The 27,004-nt window shown below is 40.0% G+C and overlaps 1 protein-coding gene across 3 annotated transcripts in view; it reads left to right on the forward strand.

The window, feature by feature from the left end:
- The window catches only part of LOC139220031 (calcium-activated potassium channel subunit alpha-1a-like), a 78,208-nt gene extending 51,429 nt beyond the window's left edge, over window positions 1–26,779 (forward strand). Inside the window, exons 16-30 of one of the 3 annotated variants that reach the window (XM_070852072.1) lie at window positions 443–511; window positions 995–1,081; window positions 2,135–2,211; window positions 7,219–7,251; window positions 10,655–10,748; window positions 15,881–16,004; window positions 16,370–16,594; window positions 17,531–17,723; window positions 18,636–18,749; window positions 18,969–19,061; window positions 20,066–20,196; window positions 20,984–21,178; window positions 21,880–21,998; window positions 22,124–22,345; window positions 26,613–26,779. In XM_070852072.1, coding sequence (XP_070708173.1) covers window positions 443–511; window positions 995–1,081; window positions 2,135–2,211; window positions 7,219–7,251; window positions 10,655–10,748; window positions 15,881–16,004; window positions 16,370–16,594; window positions 17,531–17,723; window positions 18,636–18,749; window positions 18,969–19,061; window positions 20,066–20,196; window positions 20,984–21,178; window positions 21,880–21,998; window positions 22,124–22,345; window positions 26,613–26,634 — 1,798 coding nt within the window. In that variant the 3' untranslated portion in view covers window positions 26,635–26,779. The remainder of the gene's footprint in view (window positions 1–442; window positions 512–994; window positions 1,082–2,134; window positions 2,212–7,218; window positions 7,252–10,654; window positions 10,749–15,880; window positions 16,005–16,369; window positions 16,595–17,530; window positions 17,724–18,635; window positions 18,750–18,968; window positions 19,062–20,065; window positions 20,197–20,983; window positions 21,179–21,879; window positions 21,999–22,123; window positions 22,346–26,612) is intronic. The other 2 variants (XM_070852073.1, XM_070852074.1) reach the window with 2 other exon arrangements.
- The last annotated feature ends 225 nt before the right edge of the window (window positions 26,780–27,004 follow it).

A 27,004-nucleotide genomic window follows, 5' to 3' on the forward strand; every position in this document is an offset into this window, starting at 1 on the left:
GGGTTTGTGTTTCCTGGATACAAGAAATTTATGCTTTGTGGCATCTGAGATGACATGAGATAATGTTATAACCTTAAAGCTACAGGTTTCTACGGAAGCTAAAAGCAGCCATGGCTGCAAATGTTTTCCTTCATTCATCATTTATTTATCTAAAAAATATAAGATAATTATCTCAATATGTCAGAAGATTTAACTCTGTGACTTCTGTACATTTCTGAGCCATTTTTCTACAAAGTTCCTGAATTAGCATATTTAATTATATTTAGAAAAATCTATTTTTTGACTCAAAAAGACAAACAAAAAGACTCAAAGAAGCTAAAAACAGGTGCTCAAAAATATAAATCAGACTTCAAATTTGAAAAAGACCACTCGAAGCTAAGATGATTCTCTACAAACATTTAGCGAGAATAAGGTCTCATTATGTTTTTATTCTCGTTTGCAGACTCTGCTATGTGAAGCTAAAGCTACTACTGATAGCTATAGAGTACAAGTCTGATCAAAGGGAAAGCAGGTAAGTGGATGCGCTCACAGTGGATCGTTGAAGTCATTAAAATTCATGGATGCACAAACTTAAATACGCAGGTGTGCTTGCTGTCAGTATTTGCTTCAGTGATGAAGCTACTTTGAATCAGCTTTTCTGTTTGACTGCAAACACAGCGTCCTACAAAATGTGCTAAATTGGTTTGTTCACAGAGATCACAGGCATTTCTGATAACATCCTGACAAATTAATGGGGAAGGTGGCAGTTGGTTTCTTTAAGCACAGCTGAAGCTTTGTTTTAGTGGTTTCTCCAATGCATTGATGCTCATTTGAACATTTGAAATGTCACTGCTATCAGCTTTTATCAAGTTAATTTAATAAAAGAGAGGCTACGCTGCCAAATGAGTTGCATAATCTTGCCAGCATGTGCCATGGCCAGTGATTAGTGCAAAGCCTTGCAAATTCTGTGATATAACTTTCCACTGTGACATCTCTGGTCTCTAAATCCTCGCAGCACCCTGATAAATCCCGGAAACCACGTGAAAATGCAGGAGGGGACCTTGGGCTTCTTCATTGCCAGCGATGCCAAAGAAGTGAAGAGGTAATGAACGGGACCTGAGATTAAATGGTGTCTAAAAGCAAAGTCATGCTCAAGGGCTAAGACTCTTGAAATTCATGCAAGCATTAGATTTTCTTTTTACCAAGTAGAATAATATTTTGAAAATCAAAGCATGGTGTAATTCATGAAAAATACATGTTAGATTGGATTAATGATAGTGTAGGTAAGGAGTCTTGTTTGGTTAGTTTGGTGGTTTAGGCCACATGTTGCCAGAGGTCAGAATATGCTAGTTAGCTGAATGTGTTGTTGGCCTGTTTGATGTTAGCTGGTGATGTTAGAAAAAGAAGTGTATGCTTTGTTGCTGAGGAAGTTTTTGCTGCCAGCACTTGCAATCTAATATCTGCTGTATGCTAGAATCTGCTGTTTGCTTGGGAAAATGGTAAGATTTAAAGACCAACTGTGGCCTTCTCTTTTATCTGTTCTCTGATACTTTTGGGTTTGTGTTTCCTGGATACAAGAAATTAAGCTTTGTGGCATTTGAGGTGAGATAGTGTTTTAACCTTCAAGCTACATGTTGCTATGGAAGCTAAAAGCAGCCATGGTTTCACCTGTTTTCAGTTTTTTATAATTTTCTTTATCTGAAGAATATAAGATAATTATCTCATTAAGTTGGAAGCTTTGCAAATGACCCAGTTACAACAAAACAACTGTTACAAGAAAACAACTACACAAAGTCACATAATAATCATCATCATCATAACTGTAATAATTGGCAAATGTGACCTTGAGATAATGGGATTTAAAAGAATAATTGACCATTGACCTCCATACATACAACCTGCAGATTAAAGCTATGTTACATTATGAATGCTCCTCATTTTGACGAATGCCTGACTTGTTTTTGAAAACCAGAGTGCCTCGTTTTTAACAGTTTTTTTCTGTAAGCTTCAAATACTGTTTTTCTGTTCCAGAATGATCACATGAAACGACTTGTTGTTGACATAGTGAAAGACTTTATTTCAGCATACTGGTCATTGGCTGCTCAGCCATGTAGATATGTTGGCTTACATGGGATTCCTGGTTTTTCCTCCACAGGGCGCTGTTTTACTGTAAAGCCTGCCACGATGACATTACTGATCCCAAAAGGATAAAGAAATGTGGATGCAAGAAATGTAAGTGACTGCATCTAAACATTGTTTGTTTGACCTCATTAACATTTCTTCACTACAGACTACAGAACGCTAAGCACAAAGTTAGCACCAGTGTAGCAGTGTGATGCTGTATTTACATGACCTACATAGCCATGTGTCCAAACCACTTAGTTCCTGCATTAATTATTAATTTCTTGAAACCTTGTAACTTGTGTTTGAAGAAAGGTCATCGGATTTTTTTCGGAAGCCAAAATGAACAGGTGCACTCCAAGTTTCCCTTGTAAAACTACATAATTTGGCCTCTGTATGACATTAATACCTGCCCTCATTAACGGATCAGTTCACCCAAAAAGCAATAGCTTTCCACTACTTGGTATTCATGCAGATAGTTTTGTTTTCATGTGCTGTAGTTTTGAGATATGTTTAGTATGTGATTTTGGTGAACTGATTCTTTAAGTATTCTTTATTTTTTATTCTTTCTTTGTAGGCTGCTTAAGTAGACACCCCTTCTAATTGACAAGATCAGAGGATAGAGTATTATTTAGCATTTATGGCATATTTTCTTTTCCATGTGATTCCCAGACTTATATATACTTACAGATACACAGAGAAGTGACAAATCAAGCCAGTTAACTCCTCTCAAACCACCTGTGAATACAGCCTGAAAGTGCATTTCATCTGTTTGCCTGTGTGGATGTGTGCTTTGTTTTCTTTTGTGTAACAGCTGTCTGGGCCGTCACGGTTCATTGATAACTTTGTGATGTTAACAGGCGTTCAGAGAGACTGTTAACACCACAGGTACTTGGATGGATCGTGTGTTTCTTTTTTTGGTTTTAAAAAACATCATGTGCCACTTTGCTGCTCTTTCACATGGGTTTATTATTATGGGTGTATTCTCTTAACTATTATAGCTGACAGCCAATCTTAACATTTGATGTATTCTCTTCCTGCTGCTTGGGAATTTGACACACTTTCCTTAACTTAAAGTGATATATTGTGAGTAATGTGGATTCATTTCCCCACAGCCTGCTACCCCTGAATGAAGCGACCTGTTTGAATGTACTGTAAATGTTGCATGTACAATGGTTGATGCTGCCTGGGTCCCCCTGTTGTCATGTGCACACTGCTTTCAAAATGGAGAAAACTATTTAAAAAAGGGCAACAAACTAATAAATGATTCTATTACTATTCTAAAGTCATAACAATTTATGAGACAGGAATAAACAGTTGAGCATGCAACACCTAACCACATTTATTTCTTTGTTGTTTGAAAAAAGTTAGTGCTGCATCCTCAAATTATTATCACCAGAGCATTGTTTCATTCATGCCTGCGTCAGTCACTAATACTACAGATCACCACCAGATGTCCCCACAGTCCTTTGACAAACAGCCAGAGGAGCGCAGCAAGAGAACCACCATTAAGCATTTTGATAAAAGGAATAAATCATTTCACACATACCCTAAAATGACGTGATAACAGTTTGTCCTCCATCTGATATCAAGAATGCTTTGGGACAAATGGCAAAGTTGTAGTTACAGTATGTATTACTTGACAAGTTGTGGAACTTGTCATTTTTGTTTTTGTCCTCTCTGGATGCACTTACAGATCTATCTTAGCCCAGAAAAATGCTTAATGTGAGAAAAGGTCACATTTACTTTTACCTGTCAGAGTATTTTCTGCCATCTTTCCCCAAGAGTCTCAATTCTCAGCTAGAATTAGAAACCACTGAAAATATTTAATTGTTGTAAAATTATAGCATGTCTCATGTCTCACCACACAGTGGACATAAACATGTAGGGATCATGTTGAGGTAGGGGTGAAGTCAAGAGAGAAAGCTCATGGGAATTATTGTTTCTTCTGCTGCTGAAAAAGTTCATGACCTGCCCTTTCCCTCCCTCCCCCACTCATGACACATTTTTACCCCCCAAACCACATGACTTTAGGACCTTATGATATTTCCCCCCTCAGAAATGACCCAAATCGAATAAACCACAAAAAGTGGAAAAACATCAAATTTCCTAATATGACATTTGCACACTGTCAACACAAAGTTTATCTTGTGTATCCCAGCAGCAGCCTTCCTCTGTGCCCTGTCTTGCCTTTGTCCACTCTTCCTCCAGAACGACCCTCAGCATTAACCTGCTCTTCCTCTCCTCTCGTCTGAACCCATGACTGTAGCCAAGACGGCCGCCTACAAGAAAATGAGACTGGCATGTTGTTTTGATTGCGGCCGCTCAGAGCGGGACTGCTCTTGCATGCCAGTTAATGTGCATTGTAACATGGACTCCCCTCAACGCGACATCCCACTCTCTGCTGTCTCTGTTAATGATTGCTCAGCCACTTTACGTGCCTGTAAGTTGTCGCCATGACATGTGCTCTTCAGTGTTTGTAACATGCACTGTGTTAACTGTGCAGTGTGTTGTCTAGCTCTAGCAGCTGTGTCGTTACCGTCATGGATATAGATGTTGCTTTGCCTGTGCTGCTACTTTTCGAGGTGACGTTTAACTGTTGTGAAGCATGCCGGTAAACTGTTTTGCTGGTGTTTTGTCAGAGACTGTGAATTCAAATTGACCTTTAGTTTAAATTAGATCAAAGGTCACGAATGCTAAATTTTCGCCGAGTGTAAAAACTAATTCCCCCCTGAATACTTGTGTGCTCTCCCCTCCAGTGACCTCGCCAACATACTGACAAGAAATTAAAGCTGAAGCCATGAAAAATGTACAGCTGTGCATCCCCGCCACAAATCTCCCTAAAAAACACCCTCAAACATGGGAATCCTGGTGGAGAATTTGCATGCATTTCTTCAAATTATGTGTACAAACAAGGGTGAACAAGCTTTACATGGATGTCACTGGAGAGGGTTTTAAGAATAACCCAAATAACATTCACTTAATCCAAATATTTCACTACTGTACCCTCCAGAGATGGGTGAGCAGGATAGGATTTGAGATATTTATATGTATAAACGCCACTGACAATTAATTATACAAATGTGGTTAGGAGAGCACCTGAGGGGATTTTCTGAGGGCAGCAGTACATATTGAGGTTAATGTACTGGTTTTATTAAATTAAGATCAAAAGCTTGAACAACCACTGGGGGTAAAATCTCCAAAACATATTCAGTACACAAACCACTGCTCCATTCATTGCCAAAGGAGAAGCTCTGGGTTGCAGTATCTACATTTGAGAGAGTTTTAATCTCATTATATTGATTGAATTGTACCAATAAGATGAACAGAATGGAATAGTGATAGCTTGAAGTGGATTGGAAGAGGAATGAAACATAATAAAATAGTGCTGGATCGTACTGGATTTCAGTGAACTGAATTGAGCTACATACGAGCTCTTAATTCAAGTGTGATTCCCCTTTAAAGCCAGAGGGCAACTTAAATTGTACTGATGTATTGCAGACGGCATGAAGAATGTGTCCGAGTTTGCAGAGCATAGACACAATTTGCTGGAAAACACTGTAGAGTGTCAGACAGCTTTAGCGAATGTCTCTTGATCAAAGACCATTCTGTGTATAGTTGAAAGTCTCTGGGCATTTCCACCCCTCAACATGTCTCCCAGGGTTGTGCGCTGTGAGCATTGCCTGGCTAGCTAAGCCCAAGCAGAGCTCTGGAGCTGCTGTCGACACGGTGCGGGAGATGCGCGGAGCGAGGCCTTATACGGCCTGACATGGAAATTATGTTTGCATTTTCATTTTTGGAGTGCTACCGGTTGTCATGAAACTCAGCCTGACAGTTCCTAACCACCAGGCAGCTGAGTGCCCCCGCCCCTCTCCTCCTCTCTCGTTGTGGGACAGATGCTAGCCTGTTAGTCCTGTGACTCTGCTCGCGCCCTCCGATTGCAGGCGACAGATGCCAGGACCAGCAAGGTCCCTGTTTGAACATTGCTGTCACTGTCCTGCCTTAAGCTCAACGCATGACCTTTATTATAAGCAAGGGGTTGAAATAAGGTACTAATGAGCATGTGTGGGACTCACGGCTCCAAAAAAGTGACTCACAGAAACTTCCATGCATCCATGCAGGTTGTGTCAGGCAGTGCAGAGGTATGGTAAACAGCTTTTGGGAAAGAGAAGAAAAAAATAAACACAATACTATAGACAATACAAGAACAACAACACATACAGTATTGTCACATATTGTGAGTCTTGTTACATGCAAATCTCCTGACTAAATGTTAAAGCATTGGTGATCTTCATATCAAAAGACATCTAAACAACTAGGTTAAAACCAGACAAAATTTGGTTTACATTTGTAGACGTCCAGGCTCAACAGCAATTTAATGACTATATTTCAGTGCGTGCTGTTTTAAGGACCTCCTCCACATTGAAATATAGTGATTTGATGCTTGTAAAATACAGTAATATGTAACCTTGATAGAGCTGAAAAGATTAGTTCATTTATTACTTCAACAGAATCTGCAATTATTTTGATAATCAATTTATTTCCTGCGTAAAAATACCAAATATTCTCTAATTGTGATGATTTGTTGTTTTTCTTTATCTTATATGAAAGTAACTCAATGATTTTTGAGTTTTTAATTACTGAACAAAACAAGCTATTTGATAACTTGTGCTCGGTCTTTGGGAAATTGTAACGTTTTTGTACTATTTTCTGAAATTTTCTAGATCAAATGATCAATCAGTTTATTGACGAAAATAATGCAGCCGGAAATATTTCTCACCAAATGCACCTAGACGTCTTTTGACTCGCAAATCACCAGATTAGTGCTTACTGCAACACGTCAAACAAGACTCCTCATAGTCAGCAGGTGACCACCTACAAACACTGACAGCGACCCACCGTTCAGCTTACTGACCACATGGCTGAAAATCATACCTGACCTATGTTTTATTTCTCATTGCTTTGTCCATGTTATCTTTAAGGCGAAACTCATTTTTTAAAGTGCCTTTCAGAGAAAAATCTCTCAGTTCCCTCAGTTCCCAGTTGTCATTTATAATTTGCTTTCATTGCAACCTGTTCTTCCCTGTAACCTGTCATCTGTCTCTGCATTTTTCTCAGCTAAAAATAGCTATAATGGATATATCAAATCAAGTAAGTTTTAATTTCTAACCCTTCCACTTGTGAATTCCCAGCTATCACCACTTGAGCTGTCTCTAACCTGCTGTATTTCACTTGTTTGCTGCTCATCGCTCTGTCCAGTCTATCATCATCCATCATTGTATCTCCCATGCAAAGCATTAGGAAATTGTTTCTGAGTGGTGTGTGGTGAACATCAGTAATTGCTCAGCAGTAGATGGTGCTGCTGCTTCACTCTGCGTGGGGGTGAATTAATCCGCCGTGCACCTGAAAATACAACATTAAAAGATTTCAAGTGAATGTACGCAAGAATTCATAATGGAGATTCAGCGAGGAGGCATCAAAAATGAGTAATATTTTCTCAGTTCTCGTGCAGCCATTAGAGGAGTGTGAACCATGTGGGCTGTCCCTTTTAACAGGATCTGTGATAGGCAGCAAATCTGCCACAATGTGTTGTCCTAGAGAAGTGCTGTGCATGTTTGACATGGGGCAGATGAATAGTGGAGGTCTGGAGCAGGGAGGATAATCTGCTAGACAGCTGACTGTTGAAATAATCATCTCCATTCTCCAGTTTTAGCTCTTAGCCATTTTTCGGAGTGAGGGGAACACTTTTCCTTTGCTTCCTTTGGTCTGTTTTATCATGTTATCTTTACCTCTATTACAGCATAACACCAGTGGAGCTGTAAGCTTTCACATTTCAAATAGTCAAGTGGATACTGACTCATTCCTCCCTCATCAGGCATAAACTGCATACAGCAGCTAGTGGTTGTTAATTCACATTGTCACCTCCTTGTTCTTATGGCATAACACTCGCTGGAACACCTGAAAGCATATTTATTAATTCATGTTTATTATAAATATCAAAGTAAATGTCATATCCAACATTTGTGGCTATACCAAGTGGTTAAGTGGTGTTTAATAAAAATGAGGTATTTTAATTATTCAGCTATTAGCATTCTTGTGCCAGAAAGAATTACCCCCAAAAACCTGTGATTGTGCTTTAATTATGATAAGAGTCACAAGATGTTTTATTAACATACACACTGCAGGTCTTATTGAAGTCAGCTTAAATCAAATCCTATCTTGTGGTTAATGTTAAGATTTAAAGGGTTAGTTCAACCAAATCACAAAGCAAGCATTTTATAGCCCACTCTTTGTGGTATCTAGACATGCAGATTGTTTCAGTTTTATGAACTTGAAATATCTGTCTCTGAGATTTCTGCCTTAACCTAACACTACGGAGGGGAATTGAATTGTGCTTGTGGTGCTCACAGCGACAAAACCTGATTTAATTTCAATGTCTCAATCTCAATGTTCTAGTTACTTTGGATAATCTACAGAACACACAGTGAATGAAAACTGTTGACAGTGAGGCCTGAGGATTAACGTGAATAATTATTTTTACTAAGACACATTATTGTTGAGTTTTGCAATTATAATTTTTCAGTGTTATGTGCACCACAAATGACATTTTATTCAACTCCATTGTATCGGGATGGAGGCCGAAATCTCAGACAACTACCTCAAAACCTCACCTGCACATAAAATCAAAGCTACTGACATGGCTAGATATAACTAGAGGTACGGAGGGAGATGTGTTTTTCTGTGATTTGGGAGAACCTGGGTGCTTTTAAAAAAGCAAAGAATCCATTTACTTGCATTCTACAGACCCTGATTTTGACTCCTCTTCATTTAGCAGTAAACGACGGTCTCCTAATCCAGTTGTCCACTTATCAATACAAGTCCGCTAAACTGAACCACAACTCAGCCAGCGCGGTCTGTAGGGGGCCCCGTAGCAGAGGTGCTGCTGTGTCGGTCCCACTGGTAAACAACCGCAAGGGAAGCCTGCTGCCCCCCGCAGAGCCCTCTGCTCCAAGGCTGAGCTTCATGGGCTCCGGGGACCTGGGCCAGGTGGGGCGGCTACCGGGAGTGCCAGAAGAGGCCAGTCGGCTCCAGCGGGCACGCAGCCTTCCGGTGAAATACAGATATCACCACAGTCACTCCAATAACGCCACACTCAGTCACAAGCACTGTAAGGGCCACCTCCCCCCCCCTCCCGCTCCCGTTGGCGTGTTTGGCAGGCCTGTGCTCAACAACAGCACAACCAAAGCATGTGCTTGCCAGGCTGGAGTGGTTGCATGTGTAGCATTCCTTACTAATGACCCAGTGTGTGCAGCTGTCAGCTGTGAAACATTAAATATTGAACAGGCCAAGCAAGATGTGAAGGGCCAGTGTGTTGGAGCATCCTCCTCCACTGGAAGCCCCCCGTACTTCAAAATTTTCCATTACAGTGTCACTCTCAGACATGCTAGCAGTGCCCGAAATCCTGTGTTTATCTGCAAAAGACCATGATCTTTGGGAGTTTGCTCATTTGGATGAAAGCTCTTTTAGTGTCTGTGTTTTAAAAAATCCTGTTGACAGCTTGAACCACCATTAAAAAGAAAAGAGTGTATTTTCCATGACCTGTTACAAGATATTCCCACTATCAACAATGGCTGTTAAAATGCGATTAGTGAAAACACATTTCTTGCTGCTTGTGTTTATTTTACCAGCGACTGCCACAGAGTAGAGTAGTTTTCTTCAACTGTGATATTAGCTTGTGAAAATATTTGCCTGATTACTTTACTCAAGGGTAAAACTTGAAATTTGTTCCCTATGAGCGGCTCTGTGCAGTTTCGTGTAGTGATAAAGACAATGTCCAAGGGGCATCTCAGCTGTACATAAATCACTGTGGCACGAAGACCGAGTTAATTATATGAGCCAAGGGCGTCACTCCCAAGATGAAGAAAGACCAGCAATCCAGACTGGATTCAATATTGGCACAAAAGCAGCCTTATTCATAATGCTGGAAGCTTGATGTTTATAGGTTATTACTTTAATTAAATGAGAACGTGAGTGATTAGCACGGCCAAAAGAGAAGCTATCCAAGTCTAAGAAGAAGGAATTTGTACTAACAAGGGATTAAAAATTAAAGTATCCTAATACCCTTTGATGTAATTGTGGTACCTTATTATTTGAATCCTAAACTTGTTGACATGTGGATTACTGCTTTTCTCTGGATTGGAGTGTGGTGAATAAAACCTCACAGATTAGACTTCAACAATTGGCATGATGATTGATGATGGCACTATTGCATGTTTGCATCTTCATACACAATCATGCAAATGATGTGCTGATGTGTCCCGTTGTCATCATGGAAACACTGGACTGTTTTCTGTTGCACACTAGTTAAAGTGTCCTGTCCTACTCCATTTTGTTTCCCCAACCACTCTTTCCAGTCTGTCTCTTTACACGTATTATCTCTTTGAATTCACTGACCTCAAGTTGTGCTGTGTTGTCCTTTGGCTGTCATTGATTTTTGGATTTTTTGCAATTCCTCTGATTATTCGTTCGCTCACATCATTGCCTTTTCTTGCAGTCGAAGAGGACCAACCGACGGCATTGTCGCCTAAAAAAAAGCAGCGTAACGGAGGCATGAGAAATTCACCAAACTCCTCACCCAAAATAATGAGGTAGGACATGATATTTCCTCATCTGACTCTATGTTGAGTTAGAATACATTTATTTCAATATAATTCTTTAATAACCATATTTAAACCTAAATAAACTGAGCAGCACAACACATTGCAAACACAACACTGGTATATTATCATGTTATAAAGCTGGTATAGTGAATGTCTTAGCAAAGAATTTATTATATATCTGTGCATCCACCACACAGAGCAGCACTAGCATACGTTAGGAGTCATGTTTCTGTTCCCCCAACAAACATAATCCCAATATTAGATTTGTTTTGGTCTCCACCAACTCCTAAGGGAAACATCTGCCTCTTTAGCTGCTAAATGCTCCAGTATGTTCACCAGCTAGTTGCAGACTTTGTGTGACTGCCGTTTGGTGCTGTGCAGGTAGCGTACAGTCGGCATATCAGACTGCTTTTCGCTGATAACAGCTGTTGTCGGGAAAAGGGATTGATGACAGCTGTGAGAGTGAATCAAAACAGTGATGTTGCGTGCAGTAAGACAATAAACTGAAAGGGAGTCAGTCATTTGATCTGTTGGCAATACAAAAATATTGATTAGTGCTCCTTTAAACGTCCCGACAATGTTTGTCGTGTTCATATTATAAAGCATATACTTGCTGATATATTGTCTGTTCATTTTTTAAAACTCTCAAATATCAGTATTGGTAGCAACCTCAAAGGTCCAATGTTAGTGGAGCTCAATAGTATATATTATGGAAAACATCTTAAAGATGTTTTTTTGGGGCGTTTTCTGCTTTTATTTGAAAGTGATAGTGGAGAAAGACAGCAAAGGCAGGGAGAGAGGGAGGTGGGCTTGAACCCAGGCCACTTCAGTAAGGACTCAGCCTTAAGAAATGGTACACACTCTACCAGGTGACCAGCCCCCCCCCCCACATGGAAAACATGATAAAGAAGATTTTTATGTGCTGTTTTTATGGAAAATGTGTCAGACTTGGAAAAAAACTCCATGCCACGACGTTTCAAGTGACATCCACAGACTACAGCTCTTAAATAGGCCTGGCACTAATGACAGCATCAGCCAGTCAGAGACGCTCTAAAGGATAGATAGCCCAAGGCTATTCATCTATTGTCGGATCCCTCTGAGCTCTTTTCAGCACGTAAGGCCACAGATGATATGTATCATCACAATGAAAGGCGAATTCAAATGCTACCTTGCTTTTATCTTGTCCCATAGAATTAAATCGGTGCTTATTGATTTTGACTGGAGATAACGCTGTTATTCAACAAGAGGCCATTACATGGATGATAATACTAATAGTCATTGTCATTAAGTGCAACGTTATAAGGAAGCAGGGCAACAGGGAAGTCCTGCAGCCTGACGTATACAAAGTGGAATTGTACAGGTGAAATTGAATTAAAACTGACAGATGACTTTATGTTCTCATTGCTAATATGGCTGCTATTCATTTGACATTTAGAAATGTAGCCCACAAATGTCTGTGTTGTTTAATACTATGAGATGAGATGATACTATGAGATGATTAGCAATATAATGCAGTAGTTATAAGAAATGACTTGGTATTATATGTAAAAGGAGTGTTTATATGTTTTTCTTTGATCTATGGCCTCTGTTTTTTCAGGTGGGCGTTTGTCCTTGTTTGATTGTATGATTTGGTTCAAAGAGGTGTCAAAGTTGAATCGCTTCAGGTGATTTCCAGACTCTTGGGTAACAAAACCAGGCCTTTCCAGTACTATAGCCACCAGCTAAATATCAGCCCACCAAACCAATCCATCTACTTGCCATGCTAATACTCTCTACAGTACAGGTGGATGTGTTATTTCATTCAGTGTGTCCGCTGCCTACACACTGGAGAGAGATTCTCTGCGGTAGCCTAGGGGATACTTCATTGCAACAAGCAGAGAAAAAAACACATCTTGGTGTATACTATATCAAATGTGTTTTTACAGGACCTGCGGCCTCAAGGCCTTTGTAAATAAGTAATGATCAACAGATTGGCTGTAGGTTTTGAAGAGCAAGCCTTTGTCAGTTTGCATGATGGGGAGGATTTTCAAAGACTTTGCCTGTCCTCACTGCTTGTGCAGTGTTACAGTCAGCTAGTGCAGTGATGCTGAAATAGAAAATTTACATAATATGCATGTTTAGCTTCTACTTTATGTCTCTCCCAGCTGTCATTACGCTCCTCTAGAAGACACCTGGCTTTATGTTTTGCGGTCATGACGTGTGAAGTCTTGTCAAACGTGTCATCTTACTACTAAAGTAGTGAATTATGCTGCTGATCATTCTGAATGTTTAGAAGTGCGCTTACAGAAATGACACTCACAGACGCCTCTGCTCCGCGTAATGAAACGAACCGCACAAAAGAAGAAAGCAATCAACTGTGGAAGCAGAACTGTCTCCTGTTTCCAGATGTATCAGCAAACTAACATGTTCTGTCTGGAAGTTAGCAATGACGATCTCACTGAAATTAACACCATTTCCACAGGCTCCTGGATGGGTCATAAGACACATCTAATTGTGGGATGTCACAACGCGTTCACATCGGACCACGCCGTGACATACACGTCATGTCTGCTACAGCACTGCCGAGGCAATTGGCAGTGCAGGATAGTGACAGGCCGTCATGGCTGACAGTGAGCGATAGCTATCCTGGCAGAGCTCTGCCTCGCCAGTCATCTCCACAAGGACAAACTGAAGTGACAGGGTCTCCACTGAGTGAGTGGTGAAGCATTCGACTTCTGATGAAATATTTAGCCGAGGTGTAAAACCACTAAATGCTTTCACTCTTATTAGAAGTTGCATTTTAGACTCGAACTGAAACTGCTGATGTAGGGTACAAAGAGAGAAATGGAAGATGATTGTCACGGATAAATAGTGCTACATTTATTGATTTGGTAACCTTCAGGTGATTTAACATAATTTATGAAGTACAAACATGAAACATTATCTGACTCCAGCTTCTGCAGTGTGAGCACTGGTTGCTTTATTCAGTTTTATATCATGTTTGCATGTTTGAATATATGTTTAGACTTACTGGTCAGACGAAACAAGCAATTTGAAGATGTGACCTTGAGCTCTGGGACATTTTATATTAGTTATTTTCACAGATCTGGCATTTTATATTCGATCAATAATCAAATCAACCAATAATTAAAGTAATCCTTAGTTGCGTCCCTACAAATAGTCAAGTTCTTAGTTTTTCAGCATTATCTCTAGAGAGGAACTAGGTGATATTTTCTCCGGAAACCAACGTTTACACTTTAAAATAACATTTTACATACTTTCACCCACAGAATTGAGTGTGCACATACTGCGTTCCTTTAATTTAAAACTGCTTTGACAGATGAGATTGTGAGAAGTAGAAAAGACATTTCCTTCCCCAACCACTTCCATTCTTGAAAGGACATCCAGGTCTTGCCTAAGGGTATATAAGCCCAAGGCAGGCTTTTTTGGCTTCAGTCTCTTGGAGCCTGAGGGATGGTAGTTTCAGCTGACACTTTCATGCATACTTAACATGTTACTTAAAGTAGCATTCTTATAAAGTACTCGCATGGATTAAAGAGATGTTCTTCTTACGGGGAGAAGACTTGAAGTATTTAAAAGGTTTTGGACAGAGACAGGAGGCTTCTGTCTGAGTTTCAGAAGATAACATCTTCCACTCTGATCTGAATCTGACAAAGTCTATTTAAAATTGTGTTGGGCAGCACAAGGCCTCCGTAGATAGCACTGTTGCCTCTGTAGCTGATGGTGTTTGACTGCTGGCGTTGGCTGAATTATATTTCACTGTTGCCCATAAAGTTGGAATAATTGTTCAATACCACCAATTTTGTTAAAGCCTGAATACACAGTTTGCAAAGGTTAATTGTGGTTTAAGTTTCACTGTGATATGTTGGGAAGAGTTTGATCAATAAAGATGAGAAGATATACACTTTATTTATCAAGAATAAATCACAATTATTTCATGAGAAGAGGTAAAAAAACATTTTATTCCAACTTTATGGGCAACAGTGTATGATGATGTGGTGGTGTTGTGTTATCATTTTACAAAATTATGTTGTCCAAATTAATGATTCCAGTAAACTAATTTAATTGATTTTAGTTATTATTAGCTTTATGTGTTGGTATTTTATGTATGATTTTGCATACATACAAAATACGTAAAATAAAAATATAAGGTGTGGCTCAAGAAAATGCCCTCTTTTAAATTAAACAAAAAGAAAAACTCCCTTTTTGAGGAATACTAGAATAGCTTCAGCACTTAGTGCATCACTTCTGTTAGGATGAAGATCTTAGATATGACTTTAAACATTTTTTGCATGAGCATGTGTTTAGTTTAAGTGTACTTTGTTTTGGGTTTATGAGAGGAAAAATGGGAGGGTTTGAAAGTCAGATGATTGTTTTTGGTATCACAAGAATCTAATATTTTAATATATTCCCAGGAACACTGTCAAAAGATCATATCACTCTGACCAGAACAAGTGTGGTAAAACCGTAGGTACTCGTGTCGGGAGACCGCTTTAGTGGTCAGTGTCGGGGAGGAAGAGGCGCACCAGTGCGCTCAGTGAAATTAGTTTATGTAGTTCTGATGCTCTGTTTAAACATTAATACCCATCACTTTGAAAAGCAAATATGATTGGGCAAATTGCTGAAATATTTAAAGTCTGGTCTGTTAAAGCTTTTACCACGCAGCACACTACGTCAAAAGCTGTATGCAGTAAGGGGGCGTAATTGCATCTCTGTGCTCATGCCAGTCAACGCAGTGTGTTGCTGCCATCTCCTTCCGCCTGGCTGCTGCTGCTGATGTCACTCTGCTTGATGACATGGCAGTTTTGTTGGCATTTCTGCAGATGGCCTCTGACAGGAATGTGCAAAGAGGAAATAAAAGGGAAAGTACATCTGATTTGTTGGAAGATCCCTAAATATGGTCTATTGCAAAAGTTTTATTTGTTATTTTATTTTTTTGATTAGTCATTTTTGATATTATTCTAATATCTGTCTCTCTTAAATCATGTTTTGAAAATTGCTTAGAAGTATTACCATTTATGTCTGCCTAAAGCCACGCTTTATTAATCAAATGCCAAGAACATTCACAGCATCTGATGGTATTCTTCCATTCCCTCTCTCCTGTCTTTTTGTTTGATTAGACATGACCCGCTCCTCATCCCGGGGAACGAGCAGATTGAGAGCATGGACGAGAACGTAAAGAAATACGACTCCACGGGGATGTTTCACTGGTGCCCGTCCAAAGACATCGAGAAGGTCATCTTGGTAGGTTCTGCTCCTTTACTCACACACGTCATTTGTCCCTGACACTCATCTCTCCGGTGACAGATGTGTCATGTCACGAAGCACCATCAGAGGTTGACAGGGCACTTAAACACTCTGTAATGAGGTGTTTGACATGTCATTTGCTATATAGGGGCCCTGTTCATAGAACATTTCTTGTACTAATACATATGCCATTTTTCAAATTACTTTCATCGTCTATTGCAGTCATGAACTGCATGATATATTTTACTGGGTGAGTAGGCACCTGAAAGAAGAGAGAGCACTAACATTTGATCGAAAAGGCAGTTTATGCCACATTTCAGTCATAAACATCTTTTTTCTTATCTCTTGTTTTTCTCCCCCAGACCCGGAGTGAGGCAGCCATGACTGTTCTGAGCGGTCACGTGGTCGTGTGCATATTTGGAGATGTGAAATCAGCATTGATCGGTCTCCGCAACTTTGTCATGCCCCTGAGAGCCAGCAACTTTCACTACCATGAGCTGAAGCACATTGTGTTTGTCGGCTCCCTTGAGTATCTGAAGCGGGAGTGGGAGACTCTTCACAATTTTCCAAAGGTCTCCATTTTACCTGTGAGTATGACAAAGTCACCCCTTACAAATACTCACCCACTGTAACAAAATGATCCCTGTCTCCTAAAAATGACGAGCACATGCATTTAATTTGCATTGCAAATATTTTTTGTCGCAATGGTAATACTAATTTTAGCCATGCTAGCAGCACGGATCTGTCTGTTGGTCTGTCCACCACTTTGGTCCTGACTGAAATATCTAAACAACTATTTGATAGATTGTTGTGAAATTCTGTACAGACATTCAAGGTACCTATACAATGACTGATCACCTGACTTTTCCTCTAGCGCTACCATGAATTTGATATTTATCTTAACTATTAGATGGACTGGTTTTCTAGGTCAAAATTTAAAAGCAAAATGTTTGTAAAATTTTCATTTTCGATTTAATTCATGTATTTTTCCTAAAATATTTGCTTCTGGCAACTAAAGCATGATCAATATTTTTCTGGTTATGTTTTAGCAACTTAAAGCAGCTGCTCAAGGTTATGGAAAGGTGGTGGGGATTTTGGTTAAATATCAAAAAATAATCAAAGCTGATTTGAAGCACAAGACAGGACTTCCTCTTTCAATATTGAAATCAAAACCATGATCTTTCCTTAATCAGTTGTTCCAGTAGTACAATCCTAACAACTCATGGAAGGCAGTATGTAAGGACTGGTGATCTCAATGAGCTTTGTTGGCCAAACCATCCCACACTGTATGACTTTTCTTCAGTGTAAGAATAAAAAGACTTTACCAATGACGTGATCCAGGCAGCAATTAAGTTTCCTTTAGAACATGTTTGGTAAAGTAGTATATAAAAGTGTATAAAAGTAAGTGACAGGCTGAGATAAGGTTCAAGGATGAAAACTGCAATTTAAAAGTTGCTGCTTTCATTTACCTCTTTTATCATATAGGTGAGATAACAAATTCTCTCCTTCACTTCCTCTCAAAGGGCACGCCGTTGAGTCGGGCAGATTTGAGGGCTGTCAACATCAACCTCTGCGACATGTGTGTCATTCTGTCAGCCAATCAGAACAATATTGACGATGCATCACTGCAGGACAAAGAATGCATCTTGGCGTCACTCAACATCAAATCCATGCAGTTTGACGACAGCATCGGGGTCTTGCAGGCTAATTCCCAAGGTAAGGAGCGCCCTATCATAGTTCACTGCACCGCCTAGAAGGGACAAGGCCCTGGCACAGAGAATATCCCTCACTGGGTGCTGCCTGGCTGACCTGGTGTCACTGCGTTTGACATTAAACCCTACTGACTATTCCTCAGGTTACTGTAACTACTGGTTTCCTCACAAACCTAATTGGTGGCAACAAGCACAGGACTGGCACAGAAGCCTTACCTGGCTAACACATTTTTTCAGCAGATGGGACTACTTAAAAATATAAAGTGTATAATTTATGAATATTACATGTCACAGCGTTCAAAACAGCGACTGAAGCACTCAGTTAGCTTGAGATAGCCTCCAATAATGGTCAGTCTTTGGCATTGAGAGAAATGCTTTTAGAAACCTTTTGACCCGAGGAGAGAGGGGAAAAAACCCCTGCCAATTTCATTATTTCTCTAATACATGTATGACCTCGCGTTTGCCTGAGTCAGCAGTAAGTGATGGATGTCAAAACACGGCCTATGTATAATACATACAGCATCACTGATTTAATGTGCTTACTTGTCAGTCTGAGGAAAGCAAGGAATGTCAAGTCAATTTGAATTCAATCTTGCGTCACTTATTTTCTATTTCGTGGCTCCATACCGTACATGTTTTTGTGTGTGTGTGTAAAAGATTTCCGTCTCCATGCACACACAATCGGAGGGAAACAAAATGAGCAGTATGTCACATCTATTATATATGGACTAATATTGGACCTTGTCAGGAATACAGTAACATCGCAACTCAGCAACTTTATACTTGAGCAGTGGATGGGAATGGATGAAGTAGCCCCTACGCATTAGTTCTGCTGATATGTCCATTTGCAGCCTTTGATGAAGTATTGAATATTGCATTAACACATGTGTTTTATGTTGTGTGTGTGTACATTCAGGCTTCACACCACCAGGCATGGATAGATCCTCTCCAGAAAACAGCCCAGTCCATGGATTAGTAAGGCAGACTTCTGTCACAACTGGAGCAAATATTCCCATCATAACAGAACTAGGTACGCTTGCTGCTGTGTATTTGTGTCAGTTGATTAATATGCTAGCTGGACTGTAGCATGTATTTTCAGTTAAGTAGTTGTTAACAGATCTGAAAACACAATTTCTGCAATTAGAGGCTGTCAACACTTGATTAACCGTACTAAAAGTGGAGTTTTTATGTTTTTTTTTGTCCCTTGTTGACATGCTCCAGTAACTTTTTTTCCTCAACACTTGTCTAGCACCATTAGCAAAGCCAGGCAAAAAACTGCCTGTGATTTCATTCAGTCAGGATAAAAGCAGTGGGACCAGCATACAAATGATAACTGAGCTGGGTAAGAAGTGCCTCTGTCCTGTACTGCAGTGTTGTAACTGCTGCTGCCTCCATATCAGCTTTCTTTTGATTTCTCTCACTGCACAAGAGGCTCAGTCCATTCCCATGGCATCACTTTGAGCACATTTTACCCTTGGTTCTGGTTGAAATTGCCTGTCTTGTTTTGGCCCCTTATCTCAAAGCAAAATTTTTCTCTTTTATTTTTCTAAGAATTACAAGGCCTTTGATCCCTCAGAAGTCCTTGTGGCTGTTTTCATAGCATCTTCTGTCGGATCACATTCTCTGGCCCGTGCCCTTCTTTCATCTCAGCCCTGTCGATATGACTGACATTTATTTCTGTCCTCACAGAAGTAGCAGTTCTCCAACTAAATTTTACATCATTACTTTCTTCCAGCTACTGCATGTGTTTTTGTGCTCAGAGACATCTTCAAAGAAGGTTCTGGGACAATGAGATACTTTCATTTGTTTCGACACACAAGTACAAGTAATTGGAAGTTCTGTCTTGGATTTACAAGACAAACAATGGCATATTGGTGTTAGTGATATTGACTACAGGAGGACTGTGAGCCAAGGCCTAGAGCTTTGACAATATGCATGGTGTCATGAGTGTGCATGAACTGTCTGGATGTGGAATGTGGCAGAGGCTAGCTGGCCACAAGGCCAAACACAAATACCAGACACAGTTTCATTATGATCGTTTAAAGGAAAAGTACAATTTTATCAAAATTCAGAATGAAGATTTTAAAGAGAATTTATCAAACTATACACAGATTTCTAATACAGTCCATATCTGCAGCTACAGACTCTGTTGTGCACAACCACTGTACTTCTGTGTCCTCCTCTTTACGTGAATCAAGTATTTGCCTGATGTATGTTAAAGCACACAATCCATGCTTTGTCAAATCACATAATAAGCCCATGAGATCTGGTACGTAGTGCAGAAAATGATCATTTTAAAAGAATTTAAAATAAGTAACGAAATGTACATGTTTCCCTCCCCTGTAGTGAATGACTCCAACGTTCAGTTCCTGGACCAAGATGATGATGACGACCCAGACACAGAGTTATACCTCACTCAGCCTTTTGCCTGTGGGACAGCCTTTGCAGTCAGTGTGCTGGATTCATTAATGAGCGCTGTAAGTCCTGATCGATTTAGCTCACTGACAATATTAGTTTTTGTGCCATGGCATATAATATCTCTCAGATATCTGAAATATGCAGATAGACCCCCCCCTCCCACACACACACACACACACACACACAAAAAGACAGTCTCTGCTCACGTTAAAACAATAGATGACAAGACTGGAATGTGTCGTAGGTATGATGGCTTCACTTGTCTGCCTTTCAGTTTGAGTGAGGTTAGAACAAAGCTGTCTTCAAGTGCGCTCTAGTCTAGACAAAGGTAATGCTACCTAATGGACAGCCCTCATCCATCATTTTAGTCAATAGTGCTGTCAGCAGCCAAGGGAGATGTCACTGTGCAGTACAAGCAGAGGGAGACAAGAGACTGCAGTGCAAAGAAAAGGGCAGACATTTGCCCTTTTTAAAACCAACAAAGCAATAACTAGTTGGAATCACAAGAATAACAACTGAACCCTCTGATGGTGCATCATCAGGGTTAACATGCAATTTGTAAAACTGATTTTTTTTTTCAGATAATTGTCGGCTATTTAACTGTGAGAAATGCCTGGACAGTGTGAATGCGTACATGGACTTCCCGTGTCTCTCTCTGATGGGACTAAGAGTAATCCGCAGTAATCGGTCTCTCCTGTCTTTTCACTCAGTGTGCAGACCAAAGTGATGCACCGGGGCAGGGTTGGATAGCACCATTCGGCCTGGCTGGCACTTTCAGAAGGTTCAGTTGTGACTTTGGTGGCGTTTGCTTAAGGATTTACCCCTTCTCTACCTTTATTCCTTCAGACATACTTCAATGATAATATCCTCACCTTGATCCGGACACTGGTAACAGGCGGGGCGACGCCGGAGCTGGAGGGGCTGCTGGCAGAGGAGAATGCGTTACGGGGCGGCTACAGCACGCCACAGACTTTGGCGAACAGGGACAGGTGTCGCGTGGCACAGCTGGCCTTGTACGACGGGCCCTTCGCTGACCTCGGGGTAAGTGACTGATCTTGTCACCCAAGGGCTAAGCACATCTTTGTCTGCTTGTGTTGTGGGAGCTGACTTCAGTGAAAGGATTCAGACTAACAGGGACAGCTGTGATTTATAGTTAAGATAACTAACAGGGATTGTATTTCCAAAGATAGGTGAGTTCTGTGATAAAGGAATACAGAGTTTTAATCCAATCCAGTCATCCTCAAATAAGTCTTTCAGCAAAAAATCCCAGTAATGTTACATTTCTTATTCATACAGTTTGAGATGTCAGTTGCAGTCTACAGCCTTGTTGTAATTATAGATGGTTTGCTGCAATATATTCACATATGCAAAATGTTATACTGTACCAACATGGATCAAAGTATAATGGGATAAGTATATGTTCAATATGTTCAAGATAAATGCTTTCATATGTTGAGCTGATTCCTCAGCTCTACAGATCATAAATAAGCAGTAGGCCAAATTTAATGCATATTTTTGGAAAATAGGTGTTGTTAGGGGCTTGGTGATGAAAGACTATCTGAATTTACATATGGTGTAAATCACCATCTTTCTTAAATAAACAGTTCACTATTCTTTTGATGCTGGAGTTATATTTAGTCCATATAGGTGTATTTTTTAATATTTTTTTATTTTGTGTTACTTTTGCTAAAATACAAATTGTGTACTATACAGTTTTTTTTGTTTTTATGACTGTTTTGCAGGATGGTGGTTGTTATGGTGACCTGTTTTGTAAAGCCCTGAAAACATACAACATGCTGTGCTTTGGCATCTATCGGCTACGAGACGCACATCTAAACGCTCAAAGCCAATGTACCAAACGGTGAGTACGGAGATAATGTGTCCTCGCATTTAGATGCTCAAAACAACCTCAAAAAAGGCTTGAAAACCACATGTACCTACACAGAATTCAGAACTGGCCTCCCATCTGTTCCCTCTCTCCTCTAGGTATGTCATAACCAATCCACCGTATGCGTTTGAGCTGGTGCCCTCAGACCTGATATTCTGCCTGATGCAGTTTGACCACAACGCTGGCCAGTCTCGAACCAGCCTCTCCCACTCTTCACATTCGTCCCATTCCTCCAGCAAAAAGAGCTCATCTGTCCACTCTATCCCAACCACCAACCGCACCAACCGCATCAAAAGCAGGGACACACGAGACAAACAAAAGTATGTGCCCCTCTAAAGCTCTCTGACTGTCTTTGTCCGTGAACAGTGCCTGCCAACAGTTACTGTCCTGTGTGTCCTCTTGTAGGGTCCAGACAGACTGTAACATGTCTGGGTGTCGGTGTGTGTATGTTTGTCTGAATGTGAATGTATGTGTTACTTGTATGTCTCGCATTCAACTACCCCATACAGTACAGAACAGCATGGTTTGCCCCTTGAGCAGGGCCAAATCGTCTGGTATACGGCAGACTAGGTAGCAACAAAGGGCTTCTGTCCTTTTCTTTTCTTTCCACACTTGTACATTTTTTAAGCCACAGTAAACTTTTACCAGGGTTGTGAGTAATTCTGTCACTAAGTGTACCAGTAAATATTAGTTTTTTTTCAAATGACATTTTGTCACGATGTACCATATTTTTTCTCGATCTTCAGTATCTATAAAAGGACAATTTTTGCAATTTAGAGCCCATTCAAAAGCCCTCCACAGTTTAAAAGCTAGATATCTGAATCAACAGATTTTGTTTACAATAGACTTTGAGACACATGCAATATAGGGCTTTGTAGGTTTGTTTCAACAACCAAGATAAATTCTGTTAGCGTAAAATTAACTATTGACTTTTTTGAATGTAGTTGAAGGGATAATTTGATTTATTCAACTTTACCTGTTTTAGTTTTTTCATCATTGAAGATGTCATTGCTTATTTCACTGTAGTGCTCTTACCTGCACACACAGGGCCAACTCCAACAAGTTACTAAGACCTTCCAGTTTGGGATGATGCCATCTTGGTTAAAATATGTAGGACCCTACAGAGTGGGCTAGTAAGTATACCCCTCAGAGTAGAAAATGGCAAACATTTCAGGACCTTTAGTTTTATTTATAATTGCGCTTTCTTGTTAATAACTCTCACCTCTATAATAATGGTCACTGGGTCTGTTCGTCTTATGACATTCCAAGTTTTGCTTTGTTGAAACTTGTGTTTGTTTTTGTTTAAATTAAAGCTGAACCTTATTGTATTTGAACGGCACTTTAAATTACATGTCTTAAAAGTTCATATCATGTCATGTCTATGAAATACTGCATACCATGTCCTCTTAATGCCTTTTTAATTCCATTAACATTTAAATGCTATTCAGAAATGTTATTTGCCACCATGAAGTATTGATTATGTCAAGATAAGTAGAAGATGTTGTTAATAAAGTTACACCACCATTATAACTGCATTGTCTTCACATGTGAATGTTACATTTAAATGTTATTTTATATATGTTAAGTATGTTTTTGCCAATTTAGTCAATGTTCACTCACCTGACGACATGGTTATTCTTACTTTGTGAATTACCAGTAACTACATTCTTACCAGAGACTGGATAATAAGCAATTGCACATGTTTGTACAGTCCCAGTATGTGCTGGAAGTGATGGTTCAAAGAATCAAACAGAACTGTATCATCAGCAAAAAGGAAAATCTCCACTACTCTGCTGTGCCTATAGATTCTTTTCATGAAAACCACAAACTAAATCCACAGCATGCCACATCCTTGTTGGAGCCCAGTGCAGAACATTTGGCCTAAATTAATACCTCATAGCAAGAGCCCCAGCACCTCATAATCAGTCCAGCCAAGAGAGGCACCAAGAGGAAACTGGTCAGACAGGGAATCAGGGGAACAAACAGGGGAATCATAGACATAGTGCCACATGACCTTGACAACACTGCATTCAGAATCTGCACCAAAAAGATGAGCAAGGCTTCCAAAGTTGCCTCCCAACTAGAGGGTGGTTCATTTGGTTTTCCCTTCCAAGCTCAGCAATAGCTCCAGTTGAGGTAAGTTGTTCTCCTCCTTAACTGAGAACACTTCATTACTGAGTTAGTTTGATAGTTTGCCAGAGGTTCTTTGAGGCCAAATGAAAGACCTTATCCACGGCCCTTCCTTAAATTCCTCCCACACTCAGATCTCTGCACCTGCAACCATAGAAGCTGCTGTCCTCCTGGCCTGGTCTTTCACCACTGGTTACAACAGTGGGCGCTTTAGCTGCCATGGCAACGTTCAGGCCATAACTCTAAACGGTGCAAAGGAAGCCTTGGACATGGCCTCTAACCTCCCTCAATAATCATACCTCATAACCCTCAGTACCAGGTTGTGACAGCTCTGCTCCTCTCCTCACCTGAGCATCTAAAACATACAGCAGCTGACCAGAGATTGAGTTGATCAGAGATCTTTGGCGTTCTGGGACCATGTACAATTACATACAATTACAACTCAATAATCGAAAATGTTTTGTTATGGATAGTTTCTGACTAGCACAGAAATCCAATAACAAAGCACCACCCAGGTTTAGATCGACAGCTCTTCCCAATCACCAACCCTCCAGGATTCCCATCTCAACTATTGTTTGCTGCACAGGCACAAACACACACCCTCTCATTTTTGGGGGAAACACAGCGGTGCCCAGCCAGAGGTTTGTGAGCATCCCCAAACTCATCTGGCATTTCTAACCATGAGCACCTCCGGAAAATTCAAACCACTAGCCACGAGCATGGCGGCAACATGATGAATTTAAATGGCCGTAACTCGTTACACTGTATAAGGAGCCACACTATTCCCAGACAAGATGCTCTCCCCAAACGTTGTGGCTGCTATGAGTTACTATTGTCCGTTGATGTGTATTTTGATGGCAAATATATAAACATTTTTTTAATCATTAACACATTTAGAGGACTTTGCCGAATTGGTGCAGGTATGCATTCTCCAGGTTCTTTCTAACATAATATTGGAAAATATTTACATTCAAATATTCTTTGATTGTTCATTCAAAAAATTAATGAGCACATAACATTTTCACAGCTGCTGAATGAAGCATTCTATGATTAGTAATCTTTGCCTCTTAAAAAACACGTTAAGCTGCACAAAGTCATTTACATTGCATATTTTATAGAAATACATGTATTTCTACATGAAGATGCTGAGCCCTCTTGTTTTGTGCTGATCCAACTACATTATATAGCACATTTGGTATGTTTGCATGCTGCTCATTGGGTTCTGAATTACATCTGCAACATGGACAGCATCATTCCTCCAAGTGCTTTGGCAACAGGCATGGAAACAATATGGCTGCTTGACTCGTGCTACAGTGGCTAGATGCATAGTAATGGCACTTGAAGATTTTCTGACATGATACATATTCTCTTTTTCTTTATTTTTTGTTGAGTTGTTGGTCGCATCCTACTGTTTAACCTACTCTACATCCATGTTATGAGAGCATCTGCTGTTTTTATACCTCTGATCATCATGCTATTCAGTCTCTGTTATTAATGGTCATATTAGTGTTTCCCATTTAGCTTACATTTAGTGTACTACTTTCTTTTTCCAAAGTGCAACAAGGATGAATAGAGTGGGCCAAGGTATGGACGTGAATGATTATGCATGATGTTAAATAATGCATTGAACACGGTCATGTCCTTGCTGACATTTTGCCCTCTGAATGAAAGCCAAGTAGTTTAGTGTTTCCAAATGGCTGCATCAGGAGCGCATGGTTATGACCTATGCAGCATATCTCACTGTAGGTTTGACTGTAGAATGTGTGACTGCAACAGTGGATGGTTTGATGCTGCTTCACTTTATGTTATGTTTGATGTTTTATTATTGGCAACATGTATCTACTGGCATATGTGTTAATGTACTGAAGCACCACAGCCTTAAGTCATGTTGATGAAAATGCATAACCATGGACGTTGCCAAGTGGATGAATCACCGGCAATATATTATGCCAGACTATCCAATTCATTCTATAAGAAAAGAAAGTTGCATCAAGCCAAAAGCCTGAAGCCCTGCAAACGATTAAAAAAAAAAAAGACACTGACAATATGAATTGTGAAGTTAAAAGTGTTAACTTCTAACTTAGTACAGTGAGGTATGAAAATATATTTTGTTTAACTCGTGGCCTGCATGTCTGCTGATCCAACAAACCAGCATGCTTCAGTGGCAGTATATTTGTGAAAAACATGAGATGAGCAACATAACAGAGGTGAAAAATGGACTATGGGACATTGAGCTGCCATTAAAAAAAAAAGAAACACCTAGGAGCATTAATTTATCATGTCAGAATTTCTCTCTACAAAATCGATTCAAATGATATTTCTTTTAACATTTGCAATGTCCACCAAACGTTCTGTGTGCAGTTAAAACACAAACTGAAAGTGTAACTGACATCCATGTAGCATTACCTGTCTGATGTCCCTCCTCTTTGTCTCTATATGATTTTGGCTCTTTCTCAGAAAAGACATGGTTTACAGATGAGCCAGAGAATACCCACCTGAGGACCATACAGATCAAGCCTGTGAATGCTCTTGCCGCCAACCAAGTCAGTCAGTATAAATCCACGAACACCTTGATTCCACCCATCAGAGAAGCAGAAGACGAGTGCTGAGCTCCAGACCTGCACTGACAACTGGACACTTGGACTCCCAGAAGACTTATCGTGAAAGTGTCAGACTGGAACTCAGGATATCTCCTCATCTGCAAAAATAAATCCTCATTTGACATTAGAAGAGATGAACCATACTGCTTTCCTCATTCACCACTGCAGCAAGCTTATTGTACAAGCAGATTTACAATCATACATGAAATATACATGAAGACAATCATAGTCAAATGTCGCAACCACTCA

The sequence above is a fragment of the Pempheris klunzingeri genome, chromosome 20 (assembly GCF_042242105.1).
Source record: "Pempheris klunzingeri isolate RE-2024b chromosome 20, fPemKlu1.hap1, whole genome shotgun sequence".
In the NCBI taxonomy this organism is placed as follows: Eukaryota; Metazoa; Chordata; class Actinopteri; order Acropomatiformes; family Pempheridae; genus Pempheris; species Pempheris klunzingeri.